The sequence below is a fragment of the Lutra lutra genome, chromosome 4, assembly GCF_902655055.1.
Source record: "Lutra lutra chromosome 4, mLutLut1.2, whole genome shotgun sequence".
Lineage (NCBI taxonomy): Eukaryota > Metazoa > Chordata > Mammalia > Carnivora > Mustelidae > Lutra > Lutra lutra.
This window is the reverse complement of record NC_062281.1, coordinates 77,247,439-77,269,038: the sequence shown is the minus strand read 5'-3', so window position 1 is coordinate 77,269,038 and position 21,600 is coordinate 77,247,439. Positions and strand designations below refer to the sequence as shown.

General features: G+C 35.9%; 1 protein-coding gene across 1 annotated transcript in view; it reads left to right on the top strand.

The window, feature by feature from the left end:
- Positions 1-21,600, top strand: part of TGS1 (trimethylguanosine synthase 1) — a 39,016-nt gene that overhangs the window by 4,205 nt on the left and 13,211 nt on the right. Inside the window, exons 2-10 of the mRNA XM_047724553.1 lie at positions 1,199-1,263; positions 3,640-3,809; positions 4,143-4,965; positions 7,539-7,656; positions 9,109-9,195; positions 12,332-12,503; positions 14,433-14,739; positions 17,217-17,372; positions 18,877-19,020. Coding sequence (XP_047580509.1) covers positions 1,199-1,263; positions 3,640-3,809; positions 4,143-4,965; positions 7,539-7,656; positions 9,109-9,195; positions 12,332-12,503; positions 14,433-14,739; positions 17,217-17,372; positions 18,877-19,020 — 2,042 coding nt within the window. The remainder of the gene's footprint in view (positions 1-1,198; positions 1,264-3,639; positions 3,810-4,142; positions 4,966-7,538; positions 7,657-9,108; positions 9,196-12,331; positions 12,504-14,432; positions 14,740-17,216; positions 17,373-18,876; positions 19,021-21,600) is intronic.

The following is a 21,600-nucleotide window of genomic DNA, read 5'->3' as shown; positions in this document are numbered from 1 at the left end:
CCTGACACCTAGTGCCCCATATCTGTGGGTACTGATGGGGACACCATTGATGTCCTCTGTACAGCTGCTGGTCTCCCCTACCACCCTAACCACTTCTCCATTGTCCAGTGTTCTTGGGGACTAGTGGGCATGCTGCCAAAGCACATTTGCACTTTATCCTCTGGCCTGTTTGCTGTCCTGCTATGAGTGATCACCTACTTTATGTTTTATAAAGTATCAAAAAATAAACAGGAGGACAATAAAATATATCAAGTATACAGGAATTTTATTTTGTTGACTTTATTGTTGCCCCATTAGAAAAATAGTATTCACTAATACTTGAAGATAGCCTTATTATGGCACTTCTGATGGTGTTTATTACAGCTGAATTTAATGGTAGGAAGATAATATCAAAATTTTAATTTTTAACTGTTCTGTTAAACTCATTTGGGTTAGGTAGTTTCCAATCTTAGCAGATAGAGAAAAAATTTAGAAGTAGATATGTAAAGAAAAGTTTAATCACTCACTGTTTTTTAAAAATTGTTGAGACTAGGATGGCTGTCTGGCTCAGTTGGTGAAGCATATGACTCTCCATCTCGGGGTCATGAGTTCCAGGGCCATGTTGAGCTTAGGGCTTACCTAGATAGGTAGGTAGGTAGGTAGGTAGGTAGATAAAATTTAAAAATTGAGGGTGAATTGTTTTATGTTTCAGTTTGATCAAATATTTAAATAAGAACTTTGGGGGTTAGTCCCCACAACAACCTTTGCTCAGACCATTAATATCTTGTCTACTAGGCAATGATAACTTGGCCTAATTGCAAATGGAGTAGGATCTGCATGTGGATTTATATATATGTGTAAGATAGATCTTTCCACTTTTATGCTCACTTCTTCGAGCAAATCTAAAGAACACTTCATTGTTCATGTATTGTAAGATTGATTCTTCCTCCAAACTAGAACTACCATTTAATTTTAATAATCAGTAATTACAATTAAAGTTGCTTCCCATGTGCTATCTATTAAATACTTTACAATATACTATTCTTATAATAACTTCACAGGTTATGTATTATTACCTGTATGTTACAGATGAGGAAAATATATTAGCAGATTGCTTTTCTGTTCCTTAACCTTTTTAATTAATCTGTGCTGCCTCAAACTTGTTTTTTTCTCAAGTTTATAATTTATTTCAATATTGACTATTTAATTTGCTTTGTAGAGATCGAAAATTGTGCAATTTGGGATTAAAAGGCTACTATGTCAAAGGCAGTGGCGACAATGCAGGTAATACAGTGTAAAACATTATGGCCCTTTTCTTGCTTAAAGTAACTAATAGTGTACTGATTTTAAATATAATTTGTTATACTACATTAATTTGTTGGCATTAAATATTATAAATGACAACCAGTAATCATAGGTTACTTTCCTTATTTTTTATTATAACGTGGTTCTAGAATCCCTGTCAAAGCACATCTTTTCTTTTTCTGTAGCTAGCTCCTGTGTGGACTTGAGGTAGCATCTTTTGCTCTTTGTAGTGTTCCTTCCTGAGTTGTTGCCATTAGATAAGGGCAAGATGAAATTTGAAGCTTTGAAAAGTAGAGAACATATGGTTTTTTCAGCAAAATTTTATTGTGTGGGAAGATAAACAGAGGCACATTAAAATTTTCAGGAGTTTATTTGAACTTATATCTATGCAACTCAGGCAGTTGCCAGCTCCCTAGATAGGAGCACCACTACAGGACAGGAGTTAGGGGAGAGTTTTTTAATAGAGAAGATATAGAAGCAAAGCAAGGAAATTATTGATTGGCTCTATCTTAAGGAATGACCTCATTTGGGGAAGCCTAGTTAGCTGTTTGTGATTAGTTGTTCTTCAGTGTTCTTTTCTTAGATTTGAGTGCTTTGATTGTGGCTTATGTGTTTGGTTTGCTTACATAGACAACGAAGGCCTTCAAGCCACTTCAGTCTAATGACCTCCTTGTTTAATACTTTAACAATTGTATAGATAAATTATTCAAGATAAATGCAAAGTGAACATCCTTAGTCTTCTGCTTGAAGTAAAGAGGCCACAATCTGGGTTAACTTTCACAAATAACAAATAGAATTTATTATGTATTTTGAGTCCCACCTAGTTAACCTGAAAACTATCTTGGTCTCTCTCAGACTTCCTCAATGACCGCATTTGTTCTTTCCACACAGGTCTTTTTTGTTTCTCTAGATAGAAAGAAAACTAGCGTGAGTTCTAGGCTAAATTCAGCACAAATGAAGTGCATCATGTTACCCTTAAAAATCCTTTAACTCTCACAGTGGTGGAACAAATCACTGTTTCTTCAGTTGATCACTGAATGAAGTGTTTGGTTTACATTTCAATGTAATGTACAAATAAGGTTTCTTTAGACTCCAGGCTCCTACTGAACATAAAATATGCATACCATGAAAGGATCATAAAACTTAGCACATTTGTTTTTCCTATTTACTATCTCCTGAACTTTCATAAGTTCATTGAATAGAATGGTGAGTGGAATCCTCTTTAGGTAGGTATCTTTTTTCCCCTCTTTGTTTTAGTAGAATTTATACACAGAAGATTCCTCTTATTTACAGTCTCCATTTTTGGTTTGTAAGATTCACTCTTTTATTGTCTATGATCATTTAGCTGGAGTGCAGCTCAGCCCTAATTGAGTATGTCAGTGTATAAAATGATACTTCTCTCACATTTTAAATGGTTAATGGAGCTTTTGAATGGCATTTGTCCAATTAATGGTGTGGTAAACTTTTATGTAACCATACTAGTATAAAGCTAAACTTGTTTTGTTATAATAAAACAGGTTTTCTGGGAGAATCAGGGCATTTGAAAGGAACTTCCAGTTTAGGGGATTTCAGACTTTTATAGCTTTCATTAAATCATTACTCCCACAGAGTCACAGAATATAAATCCCAGTTGTGATTGAAAAAACCATGAGGCACCTAAAGACATACCTTTTACCACTCTTCTTACTAGATGCTAAAGTAAACTCCACAAATCATCATTTTAAATTCACTGATCTAATTGAGGAATATTGCTCATTGATAATGATATTCCTTATTGAGTATGATATATCCAATAATAATATTTCTTATTGAGTAATAAGGAATGTGAAAATGTGTTTTCCCTGTGGTTATTCTGCCACATTCCCTCTTATAGCCTCAGTACTTTGCACAGTACACAGCACAGAGGAGATGCTCAGTAAGTGTAAGTTGATTAGGCAGCTGGTGGTGGGCAGAGCCATGTTAGAAGTTGTCTCCTGATTCTTAATTGGCTAGTCTGTGTTACCCCTAAAAAATCGTAACCTTTGTATAACTCTTGGTCTCAGGTTTCTCTTTAAAATGAGGATGAGGGACCCCTGACTGACTGTTAGTTGAATGTCCAGCTCTTGATTTTGGCTAGAGTCATGATCTCAGGGTCCTGGGATCAACCCCCATATTGGGCTCCCTACTCAGAGGGGAGTCTGCCTGCCTGTCCTCTTCCTCTGCCCCTCCCCCTGCTTGTGTGGTCTTGTCCATGGGCTTGTGCATGTGTGTTCGTGTTCTCTTTCTCTCAAATAAATAAATTTTTAAAAAATAAAATGATGAAAAAACGTGCATCTGCATTTCCTGTAAAATGAAGCTAACAGATGCTGTCTGTAGGAGACCAAGCTCCAGAAGAGGAAGAAGGGGAGGAAGGTGGCACTGCAGAGTCACATGACAGTAAAGGCTTAGGCCTTGATGAAAGTGAACTTGATTCTGAGGCTGAACTCATGAGAAGTATGGGACTACCACTTCAGTTTGGTGGGATATCTGCACATAAGAATTTTGAGGTAAGTTACTTATGTTTCTCTTTCTTAGTTTTCTCCGTAAGATATCACAAAGAATTTTTTATCCCAAATCTAACATATTCATAAATTAGAGCATTCTACCTCTTTTTAAACATACATATTTATAAATTAATTAAAACTGCAAGTTTTGATATATGTCCTTTTTTCCTCCTCCTGGAAACATAAATAGTAAGATTAACTTGTTTGTATAACTAAAAACCAAGGATGGGGATTTGACAGTAAATTATTTAATTTAATGTTTAAAATAGACTTGGATTCTCTTTATTTTATAGTTTGTGAGCTGCATTTTATATTCAAGTTATTTATCTTATGTAGGTTTCTATGAATACTAGAAATAAAGTTAGAATAAAAAAGAAAAAGAAAAAACATCAAAAGAAGTACTTAGATGAAATTATAAGAGAATCTTGGAGACAAGAATATGAAGATGACATTTTGGCTTCAGATGATCCATCTTCAGTTGAACAGTATGAGAGCACCAAAACATGTAAACGTCAAACCAAAAAAGATACTGAAACTGAAAATCTTCCTGTTGAAAATACATTAACTCCAAAGCTAGAAATCACAGAAAAATGGGAAAGATATTGGAACGAATATGGTGGAGGAATATTATGGCAAAGCTGGCAAGAAAAACATTCAGATCAGACACTATGTTCTGAACCTTGGAACATTCCTGATACAAAGGAGGAATGGGAACAACATTATAGTCAACTTTATTGGTATTATTTGGAACAATTTCAGTATTGGGAAGCTCAGGGTTGGACTTTTGATACCTCACAAACCTGTGAAACAGATACTTGTGGGTCTAAAATAGAAGTTGACAATGAGAAAGAAGAAAATTGCATGAAAGCAGACTTAATGTCTTTTCCATCTCCATCTATTACAATTGATAGTGAAAGCTCTAGTTCAAGTGATAAAGAGCATATTGAAATTCTTGGTGGAATTAATAACATAAGTTTAAATTCAGAGGAAGTGGAACAAAGCCAGTTAGATTCTTCAGTAAGTTGTGATGGACATCAGTGGCTAAGTGAAGTCAGCAGCAGCAGAGAATGTCCTGCTTCTGGCCAGAGTGAACCATGTAATGGAGGAACCAAGGATAGCAGCTTGTCTGGGAACAGAAGCACAAACCAACCAGCTCAGGGTAAGATTGGCCAAGATTTATCCTGCTAAGTAACAGTTAGGAAAATTAACCTACTGAGCAAAATAATTAACACCTATCCTTTATGTTAGGGTTACACAATGTCAATTACATTTTATAATGCCACATAATTTAATTCATGTATTATAAGTTTATTACCTTTCATGTAAATAAAGTTTGGAGTTCTCAAAACTATCATTCCTTCCACTTGGACCTTGGTGGCCAGTGAATTAAAACTTAGAACTCCCTTGAGAAATTTTTTAATAGAGTGGATGGGGAACTTCCAGGTTTCTATGGAGCAAATGAATTTATAGGAGGCCTATTAGAGAATAGTTCAGAGTACACAGTGGACATCAGGCAAATCTGATTGTAAGTCATACTGGAATTTATTTCCAAGCAATTGAAGTCTTGCTCTGTAGGGAATCTCAACAGGGCATGATACTAATTTATAATTGGAAGGGTTGACTTTAGGATTCTCATAAAATATCCAGGATAAGGAACTTGGTTGACTCCAGCCTAAGTGATTTGAAACAAAACAAAACAAAATCTGGTCTAAAGAAAGGACTAAGGAAAGCCAGTGAGAGGTATATTAAGAAAAGTCAGAGGTTGATAAGAATGCTCTTGCTCAGAAGGAGAATTCTAACTGATGGCACCAGGAAAATGAGAGAGAAAATTTTTATGACTTCTGAACTTCCGGAAGGTCATTAAGATGCCTTCTTGGCATCCTTGATGTTTAGTGCTAGAAAAGTCTGGTTTATAATATAAGACTTTCTTCTCAGTCCCATCCCTATATGAAGCAAAAGTTTTTGGCCTTTATTTAACAGTTGGATTTGCTTTGCTCCTCAGATTGCTGGTCTTCATCTAGCTGAGAGTTTCCTTTAGAGAGTTACTGAAGGGGCTCTACCTACCTTTTAATCTCTTTTTTCTCTGTTGCTCTTCCAATGGAAGTTACTTACTCTCATTCCTTGTTATTTTCATACTTTTTTAATAATGTGATTATTTTATATTGGCCTTTTGATACTCTTCTATACTTTCCTGATTTCTTTCTGTGCTAATTTTGACCATAAAATTTGAAATATGTGTACTGGCCAATGTATTTTCCCCTCTCTTATTCCTTCATGTTATTCCTTTGATCATCCTCACTTATCTTCCTATTTTTCTCTTTGTCAAATATACTAAATCTTATAGTCTTCCGTTGCCTTTTTCCTAACTATATATATAGATTATCCATTTCTTTACTTAGTCCCAGGGTGAGTCCCATCAGAATAAATCTGAGAATTCTAGGTTTTAATTTGTTTTAGATCTTGCCTTGAGATCAAAACACAAGGTATAAGGGCGCCTAAGTGGCTCAGTTGGTTAAGTGTCTGTCTTCAGCTCAGGTCATGATCCCAGGGTGCTGGGATCAAGCCCCACATTGGGCTCCCTGCTCAGCAGGGAGTCTCCTTCTTCCTCTTCTTCTGCTCTTTCCCCACTCATGCTCTCTCTTGCTCCCAAAGAAATAAGTAAAATCTTTAAAAAACACATACAAGGTATATATTGCATTTCTATATAAGTATGTTTTCTGTTGTTTGTGGTTGGGTGTTCTCTTAAAATAATCTGTGCCTACACAATCAAAGACTCTCTTTGTCTACACTGCAGATCTCCATTTCCAGTCCCACCCACTCACTTTGTGCCAATCTGAAGAAAGACATGTCCCTCAGGTGGAGCTACCACAAGTTAAAAATATTTTTTCTAAATGGTGGTGCTTACCTCGCTGTTACTTTTAATTTAAGTTATATTAGAGATAATTAACTGTGTTTGCTTCTTAATAAACAGAATTCATTTTATTTTAAAGATTTTATTTATTTATTTGACAGAGATCTCAAGTAGGCAGAGAGGCAGGCAGAGAGAAGGGGAAGCAGGCTCCCCGCTGAGCAGAGAGCCCGATACGGGGCTCGATCCCAGGACCCTGCGACCACCACCTGATCCGAAGGCAGAGGCCTCAACCCACTGAGCCACCCAGGTGCCCCCGAGAAGTCATTTTTAATCAATATATTATGCTGTCTTCAGAATGATTTAAGTTAAAATTCCATCAAAATGTAGGGAACCTTAGTGGCTCACTCAGTTAAGCATTTGACTCTTGATTTCTATTCAGGTCATGATCTCAGGGTCATGAGATCAAGCCCCAAGTCAGGCTCTATGCTCAGCAGAGTGTGCTTGAGATTCTCTCTCTCCCTCTAAAATTAATTAATTAAAGTTCTATCAAAATGTGATAACTGGTTAGCTATCACAAAGGTAACTGTGGATTACTTTGTGTAGATTTGGACAGCTATGAGGAAAAAGTAGTTTTAGTTTTTTTTTTAAGTAGTTAAATCATGGAAACTTTTAAACTTTAATAATTACACATAGCTATAGTTTTTTTATGCTCAGATTCTGGGTTGTAGATATATAAAATAGGTAAATTGGTCTGGCACTGTGCCTGATATGCATGTACAGTTCATTGCAGGAAGGTAGCAAAAATATTTTGATAGCGTTTGCAAAAGGCAGAAGAGTTGTCACACTAAGGGGAAAATCCACTGCAATGTCTGCCTCTTTAGATTCACAGGACTCTTCAGAAGCAAACACAATCAAAGAAAGACCACATCCCAACAATATTGATGGAGATGAGAGTGAAGAAGATCCACCTGAACGTAAGCCAAGCAAACTCAAGAGGAGGCAAGTTGCATATTACTTCTCTCTCCACAGTGTGGTAGCATAAGCACTTGTGTCCTTGAGGGAGTTCCTACAAAGGGCTTGTTATATTGTACTGTCAATCCCGTGAGGAAATAAGATGAGACATACTAGCAAGACGCTACACGCTGGAACACTTGGCAAATCCCAAGTCTGACTCTGCCACAGTTTCTTGCTTCTAAAGTGGAACAAATGCTTTTTTTATGAGCTCGTTGGGAAGACAAAAAACTAGCGTGTAATAAATCTGACAGTAGCTATCCATGGATGACAGCTTTTAATTCGTATATAAGTTGATAAGGTTTCTCTCAAGGAAGTTCTGTTTGTTTTTTTCCCCAAATGTCTGAGTATATCTAGCAATTTTATTGCTGAAATAGACCTCAGAAATATGTAATCTAATGCTCTTAATCTATAGGTGGGAATATTAAAACAAAATGAGGATAAATGCCTTTCCCAGAGTTACATAGCAAAACAGTGGCAGCTCTAAGTCTAACACTCAGACCAAATCTTCAGGAAGCAGTGCTAGTATACTATTGATATGTAAAATTAAACAAGTAGCAAATAATATAAGTAGAATATGGTCAAATGCTAATTCCGTAAAATACAAGGAAAGGGTAGACATTGCAAAACTTAGACGTTAGCTAATAGCTTTTTAATTCTTTGACAGGATGTGAAGTGTTCCATCTTCTGAAAAAACAATATGCAAGCTTTGGAGGCTCAGTAACTTAGTATATACATAAAAGCATGCTTCCGTTGTGTTCTTTCTACATGCTATACAATGCTCCATAATTCCTCCTTTAGGTCCTGGAGGCAGAGACTATGTGTGGCATACTTACATTTCTGGAACCTAGTAGGTTCACCATAAATGTTCAATGACTAAGTTAATTTGTAAGAATTATTTCTCACCATTTTCTCTTACTTGGTACTGTCATTAGGTAGTAGGGATCACTAGAAGGCATCCCCAATAAACTGATGATCATGGGTTACTTATTATTTGTATCACTACCTTATTCTTAATATATATACAGAGAGAGAGAGTAAATTTTTTGGTTACATTGATACTTACCAAATGTTTCCATCTTCATTTTTAAGGAAAACTAAAAGTAGCACTCTAGGAGATTAGTTTAAGGCTGCATCTTTTACAGGTGTCTTTCCAAAGGCAGATGGAGAGATTGGTATTAGTGCCATGTTCAAATATAAAGTTAATTAGGATTTGAGTACTTATTGCTGTGTTCCAAACACTGCTGGGTAGTTTATCATATTTGGAAAATCTGATTAAACTGCTCTTTCCTGTCTTCCTGGATTTGTGAGCTGGTGGTTGATTGTTGCAATAGGAAAGTGTGTGTGTAGGTTGATTATTGTATCTTTTAATATTTGCCTGAACTGGTGGGCTCTGGATGTAATGGCTTATTGCTCTTTACCTTTTGTTTATTTGTTTAGCCACGAACTGGACATTGATGAAAACCCAGATTCAGACTTTGATGACAGTGGTTCCCTTCTAGGATTCAAGCATGGCCCAGGACAAAAGTAATTATACATAAATATTACATAAACACTGTGTCTTCTTGAAGTTGTAACACTTCAGCTATCTTCAAGTTCTCTGATATTCAAATAGCTTATGATGGTTATAGAGTTTATAGAATTTGAGATATTACAGTTAAAACACTAACTTCTCATAGATTACTACATGTTTGATATATTCACATGTGTTATTAACTCAGTTGTACGTCAAAGCAACCTAATACTAGAGTTTCATGGGTAAAGCAGCTGCAGCCCACAGAGGTGTGACTTGGTCAGGATCACATTAAGGATTTAGGCCAAGCTCTTGAGACTTTTAAGCATGGTTCCCTTTTTCACCTTGCATCTCACATGTCTGCCTTTGTGCACATTTGAGATCTATAGCAAGCATGTCATGAAAAGTTCGAGTCTGCAGTAGCCTTTTTTCTTTTTTATAATGAAAACATTAAAACTCAAAACAGAAGTAACAAAGAGTAAAAATCTTTCAAATCATTCCTCAGAGGCAGGCAGTATTTGGCATATATCCTTCCTAATTTAATCATATGTGTTTTTATGCTTATGTACATATAAGTACATATATGTACTACTACTCTTTTTTTATAAAACACAAAAGTAGAATCATAGTATACATGTTCTGCAGTTTGCTTTTTTTCCCTCAACAATGTACCATGAACATCCTGACTTATCAGTATGTGCACATTTATCTAGTACTTGTGTGTTTAACTGACCACCCTGTATGTCCTTCTAGGTTGTTCCTAAGATCTAGGCATATGCCCTTGAGGTTCCCCATAAGTTAATGTGTTTACCAATAGTTCATTCCTACTTACTGCTGAATAGTATTCACTGTATGGATATATCAGTTTTAATTATTCATCTGTGCAAGGATATTTGGATTGTGTGTGGTATTTTGCTATTACAAATAAAGCTGCTATGAACATTTGTATACAGAAAGTATAAGTTTTCTCTGGGATTAAATGCCCAAGCATTTAAATCTAAGATTTATAAGAAATCTGAAACTGAAGAAAATGAAAGAAAACTGAATTATATATAAGAAAACTGAGGGGTCTGTGGTATATACCTTGGAGACTGAACTGAGTAGTTAAGGCACACTAAAGACATTTATGTCAGCTTGCACCAGTCATTTAAACCAAGATTAAGGTCTTTGATGTTTCTAAGGGGTGAGATTTATTTTCTTAGTTGTGAAATTTTAACTGATACCTACATATTACGAAGTCAGAAAGAAGAGGACATAGATCTCAAAATTGACTTATAAAATGATGCAAATTAGCTCAGAAATATATGCTCATAATTATAATACTATGAATATATTTAAACTATCTGTTATCTCTCCTTATGGTACTTGAAGGCAGTTGTAGCTCATAGCATTCAAAGCTAAAGATCATAAAGATTAGTAATATAAAATATTTTCCTGATATTGCCATGTTTAAGATTCTGGCAGAATTCATTTCTACCCACATATAATTTTATTGAGAAATTATTTGGGTGGCTCTTGCTAGTATACATTTGTGGAGAGTTATTCTGTTACCTGGAATTTAACTTTTCTTCTATTTAAGATTCCTGGCTCTACTTAAAAGGATAAAATTGGGGCACCTGGGTGGCAAAGTTGATTAAACATCCAACTCTTGGTTTCCACTCAAGTTGTGATCTCAGGGTCGTGGAGCAGGGCCCGCTAAAGTTTCTCCCTCTCCCTCTGAAAAAGAAAAGCATAAAATAGACTTTATAAAGAAGTTTATGATATGGCTAGACGATAACACCTGACATTTAACACTAAACTGTTGAGTTCATAAATGCTAATTGTATATTACATTTTAAATTTCTAATAGTCTGTGGCACTGTGGAAGATGTACTTAAACGAGGTTTGATACAGTCAAAGAAGTCTTTGTACTCGTTCTGTATGATTTAGGACTAAAAAAATTCAGATGGTTAGATCAACTGATATTCTCTAAATATTTTGATAATAGGGATTTGCTTTTTTGGTAAGCTCAGATCAATTTAAGTTAAAAAATCAGTGGCCACTTTTAAAATAATTTGTATAGGGATGCCTAGGTGGCTCAGTCGGTTAAGCATCTACCTTTGGCTCAGGTAATGATCCCAGGGTCCTGGGATCAAGCCCTACATCAGGCTCCTTGCTCAGCATCTCCTCCCTCTGCCTGCTGCTCCCCCTGCTTGTGCTCGCTCTCTCTCTCTCTCACAAATAAAATCTTCAAAATAAATTAAAATAATTCATATCAACAACAGCCAAATTATGGAGAGAGCACAAATGTCCATCAAATGATGAATGGGTAAAGAAGATGTGGTGCATATATACAATGGGGTATTACTCAGCCATCCACAAGAATGAAATCTTGCCATTTGCAATGACATGAATGGAGCTAAGTGTATGTTATGCTAAGTAAAATAAGTCAATTCAGAAAAACAAATACCATATGACTTGACTTATGGAATTTAAGAAACAAAACAGATGAACATATGGGAAGGTGGAGGAAAAAAAGAAACCATAAGAGACTCATAATGACAGAGAACAAACTGAGGGTTGATGGAGAAAGGTGGGTGGGGAATGGACTAGATGGATGACAGGAATTAAAGAGGGCACCTGGGATAAGCACTGGGGGTTGTATGTAAGTGATGAATCACTGAATTTTACTCCTGAAACCAATATTGCACTGTATGTTAACTAACTAGAATTTAAATAAAAATATAAAAGATAAAATAGTTCGATGTACCCAAATATGTATTAAAGTGCTTTGGTATCCTCTCACCATGAGAAAAGATTATATTTCCCTAACGTGCAGTGGGGTTATATTTTTCTAGTATTTCCTTTTTATATTTTACTATGTAATATCTGCTTTCTGTTATACGTAAGGTATGTTGATATCCCCAACTGGTGTTTCACATTTACTTGGAAGTTAACATATAACCAAGACCCTAAATCCCTCTACATTCAAACGTTATTTCATAATCTTTATAATTTAGAAAAATAAGATGGTGGCTAGTAGAAAATAAAATAAAAATTAAATGGTGGTAGTAGAAAAATAGTGAAAATTGTCAGTTTTATTCTCTTTTCATATAAGAAAACAAACTCAGAACTTAAGGTTTGAGTCAGCTTCCTTTGGTTTGGTCACAGATATGGTGGAATTTCAAACTTCAGTCATCGGCGGGTCAGATACCTACAGAAGAATGTGAAGTATAAGTCAAAGTTCCTGGACATGAGAAGACAAATAAATATGAAAAACAAACACATTTTCTTTACTGAAGAATCAGAAAAAGCATTCAAAAAAAGCAAAACCTTGACTAAGGTACATATAAATTTTGTTCTTTATTTACAGATAAAATTTCATTTTGTGAGCTTGACTCTTTAAAATTTTTTTCAAGTGGAAATCTTGTTTCTATCAGATATAAAGGTACCTGAAATTCTCTTCCTCTTCCTTCCCAAAGGCATATATCATGTGAACCAAATTTGAAATAGAATAAGTTGGGAGTAATATGAAAAAGGGATGTTTTGAAAGCTAGTATCATTGGAAAGATAAATAGATAAAATTGCTTCATATATATAGTAACAGTGAGAATTTCTTATCTGCCTCAGGCTAAGTAGGATCCTGGAAATCAGTATCTGGTCCTGCATTTATTGTAAGCTTTAATTTTGACCTCATCTGGAGGTGATCAGTCAAACGTTGCACTAACCAGTTCATCCTAATAGTTTCTTGCTAATTTAGTGATTTACATTGCTAACTGGAATATTCACGTCCCCTGTCTTTTACTCTGCTATACCTGCTGTCCAAGCACCTGAAAAACAAAGATAATAAGAAGTATTTTTGCTTGGTTTGATGAGTGATGCTTATCCATTATGGGGGTGGGGACAACCTTCTAGTGAGCAAAACCTTTGTGTCAGTTACCTCTCCAGCAGCTCCTTCAGGCAACAAAAAATCTCAGACCCTGCGATGACTTTGTTTTACCCTTAGGATACATTATCCTTCCCAACTTAAGCATTCTTCAAAACATGCTACAGATTTATAGCTGGCTTTATTTTTGTTATATTTCAGATTGGTTGCTGGTGATATTTTAATATTTTTGTGGCCCTGGTTATATCTGGAACACATTTCCCAGTATCAGCAGTCAGTCTTACAGAATTTTTTACATGTTGGATGTGATAGTCCCCATACATCCAGCTATAGACAAAGAGCAAAAACATAACTGCTAAGTATTGCCAAGAAGAAAAGAAATATGACTGTTGTGTCCTTAGATATCTGACTGCTCTATAGACACAGTCCCTTTAAAGACTCTGGGTTGTTATCTATGCTCATCGTCCAATTTCCTAACTCATAGGAAGGTTACCAGGATCTATTGCGAAGAATGTTCTTGTTACAGAAGTGTGCAAGGACGTATATATCCTCTGTTAACACCTTGTTAACATTTCTAAGAAACCCAGTTTTTAGCAATCATTTTACTGGCTTTACTGCTCCATTAAAGGACAGCTTGCATTCTAAGATAACACTCCTCTTTTCCTTACAGATAGATGGACACTAGATCTTTTTAGTTTATCTTTGGTGCTGAGTATAATTTAACATAACCTGAGCCGTTGAAGAAAGATCTGTATAATTTGAAAAGCTAATAATAAAGACTCAACAATAAGTAGGTACATTTGTAATGGTAATACCACATAGTATGGTTGTATTGTTAGAAGCCTTTTATGCAAAGCTACTAGAACAGTTCAGCTTTATCTTCTTAGTGTTAATTGATTACAGTAAGGTCATTGTCATGTGTTTAATCTGATATTTTCTTCCTTTTAAAGAAATCTTTAATAAGGTCATGGTATGTCCATATACAAAAGTATAGTTAGCTCAGAATTACTTATATATAATTAGGGGCACCTGGGTGGCTCAGTGGGTTAAAGCCTCTGCCTTCACCTCGGGTCATGATCCCAGGGTCCTGGGATCAAGCCCCACATCGGGCTCTCTGCTCGGCGGGAAGCCTGCTTCCTCCTCTCTCTCTGCCTGCCTCTCTGCCTACTTGTGATATCTCTCTCTCTCTGTCAAATAAATAAATTTTTTAAAAAAATCTTAAAAAAAAAAAAAAGAATTACTTATATATAATTAGCTTGTATGATACAGTATCCTTATTAGAGCTAATAATTATAGCAGCTTCAGTGAAGTCCAAATGGTAAAACAGATGGGAATATTCTGTGTAATTTGGAATTCATTCATGCTTGTAATGACTTAAAATTTCAGGTAGAAAAATTCCTAAAATGGATTAATGAGCCAATGGATGAGGAAGCATCACAGGAATCAGTTTCTCATGACAATGTGCAAGACACCTGCACAAGCAGTGATTCAGAGGAACAAGAAATGCCTGTTAAAAAAGATGATGACCCACTGGAGACAAGTAATCCAGAGCCTGAAAAGTGTCATGCCATGTCTTCAGCTGGTGAACTTGAAACAGGAAAAAATGAAGGAGACAGCACAGTAGTAGCTATTACGGATAAGGAAGATGGTGTTACTCAGATTACCCCAGATTCTCTTCAGGTAGAAACTGAAGGTAAGATTAAGAATGACTTCAGCTTGCTGATGAATTTAGGTAATATGCTTCCCTAGTTTTCACTACCTAAGTACCTAAGGATTCAGTACTATTTATTTTTAATTGGAGAGAAGGCACAGCAAGTGTAAATGCCAGTGGCAATGATTTGGCACCAGAACACTACATTCTTGGCTGTGCAAGCATGAGAAAAGAAAAGGCCAAGCACATGGGAAAACTGAGTCCCTCTGTCTGTGCCATTAAGATTGGTCTCTGCCACTACCCTCTTCCCTAGGCTAAAAGTGACTGGCTTAAAATTTGGTATTGCCCTGGTTTTCCTTTTGATAATTCTTGGGGGGGGTGCTTTTGTGGTAATGGTTGTTGGTAGTGGTAGTTTGTTGTTTGGATGGTACACTGACATAAGGTATTTATAGTAGTTGCCTATAATGAATGCAGAATGGAGTCACATTTTTCAGTTTATGTCCTTCTGTACTATTTGAATGTATTCTACAGTAAATGTTCTTTTATAATTTATAATTGTATTCAGTGGAACATTGAGGCTTTTATCAGATAGAAATTTTCATTTGACATGTATTCATTTTTATTGATGAATGATTTCAGACTTGCCCTAATGAAACAATTATATTGTGATGGTCTCTTAATTTAGAATTGTGGAAAATAGCTCATTTGAATCTTAATTTTTTTCTCATGTGTGTGTGTGTGTGTGTGTAAAGCTATATTCTTTGTATACCATACTTCTTTGCCTTTCTAAAATGTATACTTAAAGTAGTTTAAATTTTTTTATTGTCATGTACAACTGATGTTCATGTGGTACTTGTAGATTTCCAAAATGCCTTTATGTACCTCATTTTTATTTAATCTATAAAATAACCCCGTGAAGTAGGCAGGATTATCCTCATTCTAAAAATACAGAAAGTTAAGCTCAGAGAAACTAAAATTTGCCTGAGATCACAGAACCAGTTGGCAGCATAGAAGGACTCCGTACAAGATTGTCTGATTCCTCAATCCCATTTTCCGGCCCTCCCCTGCTTCCCTAATTACCTTGCCTCATATTGCTGGTAGTTCTCACCTGGGGTGATACCACCACCTCAGGGGCATGTGGAAGATGTTGGCTATTAAAATGACCTGGGGATACCGACATTTAGTACTTTGGGTTGCTTAATGTTACGTCGTGTACAGGATGGTCTTGCACAGTAATTATTCACTCAAAATGTTAGTGTCCCCTCTCCTAAAACACTCTTACTACACTTTGCTGTTGATAACACCTTGTGTGTTACAATGATCAGATGACCATATTAAGACATAGTCCTGTCCTTAAGGATCATTTAAATGTAGTCATTTTATTTGTCAACATCAATTCTTGTCATTATACTTAGCTGTGACAGCACTCTTTCTAAGTTGCTATTTCTAATCTCAGAACTTAAACCAAAATGTGGGGCTCGATCCCAGGACCCTGAGATCATGACCTGAGCCGAAGGCAGAGGCTTTAACCCACTGAGCCACCCAGGCGCCCCAGAGATTTTGTTTTAAAGAAGGGAAGAGATGGGCGCCTAGATGGCTCAGTGGGTTAAAGCCTCTGCCTTCGGCTCAGGTCACGTTCCCAGGGTCCTGGGATCGAGCCCCTCGTCAGGCTCTCTGCTCGGCGGGGAGCCTGCTTCCTCCTTTCTCTCTACCTGCCTCTCTGCCTACTTGTGATCTCTGTCTGTCAAATAAATAAATAAAATCTTTAAAAAAAAAAAAAGGGAAGAGAAATGCTTGGATTTCTATAATTGACCAATTAAAGCAGTGTCTTCTCTAACAGAAATGATAACTTTTTTTTTTTTTTAGTTTTTTTATTTTTTCAGCATAACGGTATTCATTATTTTTGCACCACACCCAGTGCTCCATGCAATCTGTGCCCTCTACAATACCCACCACCTGGTGCCCCCAACCTCCCACCCCCCACCCCTTCAAAATTCTCAGATCGTTTTTCAGAGTCCATAGTCTCTCATGGTTCACCTCCCCTTCCAATTTCCCTCAACTCCCTTCTCCTCTCCATCTCCCCTTGTCCTCCATGCTATTTGTTATGCTCCACAAATAAGTGAAACCATATGATAATTGACTCTCTCTGCTTGACTTAAGAAATGATAACTTTTATACCTATATAGTATCTCTACATATGCCCTAACAATCCTGTGAAGTAAGTAGGTAAAATACTATTCATTCATTCCTTTCAAGGAATTAAAAATTGGATCTTAGAGAGCCTGGGTTACTGTTCCAAGCTCAGGAAGCTTGTAAATAGCAAAATAGGGCTGTAATCTAAAGTCAGTGCTGTTTGCAGTATGCCCTCCCACTTCTTCTGGGGGGCCGTTGCCTGTATAGTCTACAGTGCATTCCCAAATTGTAATTACTGAATGTGGCTATACTTACTTCTTAGATAAATTCATCTATAATTGCCTTTTTTCATAGTGAACATCTGTATTTATATTATTTTATTTTAGTGGAAAGTAAAAAGAAGAAGAAGAAAAAGAAAAACAAGAACAAAAAGGTAATTGGTCTGCCTCCTGAGATAGCTGCTGTTCCTGAGCTGGCAAAATACTGGGCACAGAGATACAGACTCTTCTCCCGTTTTGATGATGGGATTAAACTGGACAGAGGTAAAATATGCATATAATGTTTAACACTATTTTGAAATAATTTCAGACTTACAGAAAAGTGGCAGGAATAGCAAAAAAATTGTTGATAATGCCCTTTACCCAGATTTGGCTATTTTTAACATTTGCTGTTTAACATTTGCTTTACCATTCTGTGTGTGTTTCTGATCCAGTTGCTCCTACCCCTTAACACCGTGTGTGTGTGTGTGTGTGTGTGTGTGTGTGTGTGTGTGTGTATTTTCTGAGAATAAGGATACTTTATGTAACAATGATAAAATTACAAATTTAACATGGCTACAATTATTATCATCTGTAGTCCAGACTCTAATTTATAATCTGTTACCCTGGTCATGTCTTTTATGGCATTTTTTTTTTCCTTCCAGTATAGGATCATGTATTGCATTTAGTTTTCATGTTTCTTTAGTTTCCTTTCATCTGGAATAGTTCCTCGGCCTTTTTATTTTTCATGACTTTGACATTTTTCCAAAGAAAAGTGACCCATTTATTTTCTATAGTCTCTCTCAATTTGGATATACATGTGATTTTAAAACTTCACATTCAGGTTTAATCTATACTTAATCTATATTTTAGGATAAATAATAAAAGGAATCAATAGATTATTAAGCAGAACATCTGATGACAAAATACCTAGTTCAGAAAGATGCCACTTAATGAATTAACACTGGAACTAGAAAGAGTGTTCCTGCTATGTCTTGAACACCTTCCTTAATTCTACAAAGTGATGCTTAGTTTCATGTTGGGGCTACTTAAACACTGGTCTTAATAACTCAAAATTAGGAGGCTTGATCTGGGGTTAGAATTTTGGGTTCTGTCAGCTTTTTATAGTAATTTACAAAATGTTGTGTATTGAAGAAACTGTATAGGAGTTTGGAGAACTAAGACTGGATAAAAGCTTTTTAATTCTATAAAGGGAGTTTATATGTTTATTCTCCCAGCAATGAGGAGCCATTTAAAGTTTTGGTAAGGAAAGGGAACAGAAAAACTGGTGTATCATTTTTGTTCAGAGAAATAGCTTTCCGAAAAAAATGTTAATTCTATTAGGAAAGGAGGTCAGTTTGCTTCCCCATTAGAAATGAAATAATCAGGAAACTCAGTGGAGTTTGGGGAGTGAGCCAGTTGGATAGCTAACTTTCCATTTTCCATAATAGGTCAGTAGTTAATACTTCAAAAGAAAAACTAAAAATTGCATTCAATTATTAGAAGTATATTACAAAAGAATCAGGCAAGAATTGAGGCAGTTGCTTTGGTGGAAATTGGGACTGGGAATGGTGCTGCTCCTTTGTATAACAAGCTTGGTGGAACATTTTAAAAACTCAGTAATTTATAATTTCTGGAAAAGGGAAACTAAGTTTTGCTTAAGTACATATAATATATATGTTATATATATAATGTGTGTGTGTGTCTGTCTGTCTGTGTTTGCTATGTTTATGCTTGGGTTGGCTTCTTGAAACTACACGTCTTAACAGAAATACTCTTCCCTTCACAGAGGGCTGGTTTTCAGTTACTCCTGAGAAGATTGCTGAACACATTGCTGGCCGGGTCAGCCAGTCCTTCAAGTGTGACATTGTAGTAGATGCATTTTGTGGAGTTGGAGGAAATACTATTCAGTTTGCGTTAACAGGAAAGAGAGGTAATTAGCCATCAAAGGAAGATCAGTAATTTCTTTTTAATTTATTCAGTAAATGTTTCATTTTGCTTTAGCCTGTCTTTGCCGAGATTTATTATATAATTAGTAATTTAATGCCAAATATTTAAAATAATAATAGTTAGCATATAGTAAGCATACAGTTTGTATCTCATATTGGTATAAGTGCTTAATATGTATTTATTAGTCAGCGATCTTATAAAGTGTATCTTTTACTATCTCCATTTCACAGATAAACTGGGAAATAAAGAGATGAAATAACTTGCTCAGGATTACACAGACACAGCTTGGTGAAGCCAAGATTATAGTATTATAAAAAACTAAAAATATTAAAATGGGAAACCATTCTTTAGAAGATGAGTGGTTAGGGAGTTCCAGTTTTGCCACCTTTATGACTTTGGACATCGTTTAACGGTTAAGAAAACCTCTGTAATACCTTTCAGTTTGTGCATTGTAAAATTAAAAATTTTTAAAGTATTAGGTCATTCTCCTGGTCATTTGACTTCAGAATCATGAAAAAGAAACCTTGTGTCACTATATATGTGCCAGGAACTATGTCAAGTAGGTTATATGTCTGCTATTTCCCAAGGCAAAAAAAAAAAAACTTTGTAAAATTGGAAGGTCTGCCCAAATGGACATAGCTGAGTCATGAAGGCAGGATTTTTACTCTGTTTTTTCTCTGTTGTCCCTGTTCTTTCTAAATTATTTTTAAAGTGTAATACAATGTGACATTTTAAAGATACCAGTTGTTCTCTGAAGATGCTTTTTCCCCCCAGCATCTTTGTATTATACATGTAGCTTCCGTTTCAGTGAATTAACAGTTAAGTCTCTTAAATTTATTTAAAGTTTTTAATGTTAACTAGGAAAGTATGAGTCTGGAAGTATAATATAGAAGCTAAAAACTGGTGAAGGAAAACTTAACATTGAAGACCCAGACCCATGCTGATGAACTGTGACCCTTATTAAATCATGCTCCAGGGCATGACAGTTCTCACCCTACATGGTCTTCTAATAGCCTGAATGAAAGTTGTCGTCACATTTACTGGAATAGGAGTTATTTTCTTTTCCTTGAATTCATTATTTACTCTTAAAGTTCTCCTCTGCACTTGCCAGCTCTGTTGGATCAGTGTTTATTGCATAAAAATAATTTTTCCTCAAAAATTTTCAAATTTGTCTTCATTTTGACATTGTATCACAGCATGACAATTAAAATATCTGCCTTCTGGTAAAGCGGCAAACAGATATGGAAATTTTTTCAAAATATTATGGAAACTACCCATATTGTAGATTTGTATTTCTATGAGTATAGGTCTCTTGCCAAAGCTTTCTGTAGCTTAGTACACATTTGGTAAAGAAAAATATCTGATGTGGGTCCCAAGCTAAAGGAAAGCTACTTCTGCTATGATTTCCCAGACCCAATTGTTTTCTAGGCATGTACTCAACTAAATGGTTAGAGAATCCACAAAGTTTTGCATTTTGATGTTAAAGATTTTTTCCCTTTCTATATACTTCAGTATTACTGTTATCCAATAGAATTTTCTGTGATAATGGAAATGTTGTGTATCTGCACTGTCTAGTATCATAGATAGCCACTAGCCACATGTGGCTGTTGGTCATTTGAAATGTGACAGTGTGGGGGTGTCTGGGTAGCTCAGTGGGTTAAGCAGCTGACTCTTGATTTCAGCTCAGGCCATGATCTCAGGGTCCTGGGATGGAGCCCTGTGTCAGGCTCAGCACTCAGGAGAGAATTTCCTTGATAATTTTCTCTCCTTCTCCCCACTGCCCCTCCCCCAGCTTCCGAATGCATGCATGTATTCTCTCTCTCTCAAATAAATAAATAAATCTTAAAAGAATGTAGCAGTGTGACTGAGGATCTAAATTCTTTCTGTCATTTTAATCAGGTTAAAGGTAATAACCACGTATGGCTAGTTACTACCATTTCCTGGACAGTGCAGTTCTGTATAATGTCATTCAACATTTGCCAGCATTTCCTTTACATGATAGAATGAGTCCTTCCATTCTGTTAGGCCTAAAACCAAAGCAGCCTCTAGGACAAATGTAGATGGAAACATGAGGATTGACTGAATGTATTTGATGTTGAAAATCATTTTTCCCATTGAGTTTTGGTGTTGTCAGCATATCTTCCCATCTGTCTCTGTACTACAAATGGAGCAGATTTAACAGCTGAAAAGAATATTTTCGTCTTTTCTCTTAGGAATGGTAGTTTATTTAGAACAGAAAATATAGCATTGTAAATGCATGATTTCAGCATGTAATTGGAGCTTATATTCATTGTTCAAGTGATTTATTTAGTGCATTACTTCTCAAAAGTGTTAACAAATTTTGAAACCAGCATTTTCTAGAAAACTATGTTTCCATGACAACCATGTTGTATGCATCAGGGTTCCACTTAGCCTTTCCAAATATGAAATATTGCCACCAGCACACTGGTGCATGTACAGGTGCACTTGAGTTATTGACTGCCAGATAGGAGTGAGCTAAAAATAATTTATGTTTGCATTGCTAATTATGAAATTGCAATAAATTTAAATGAAAGCCCATCCA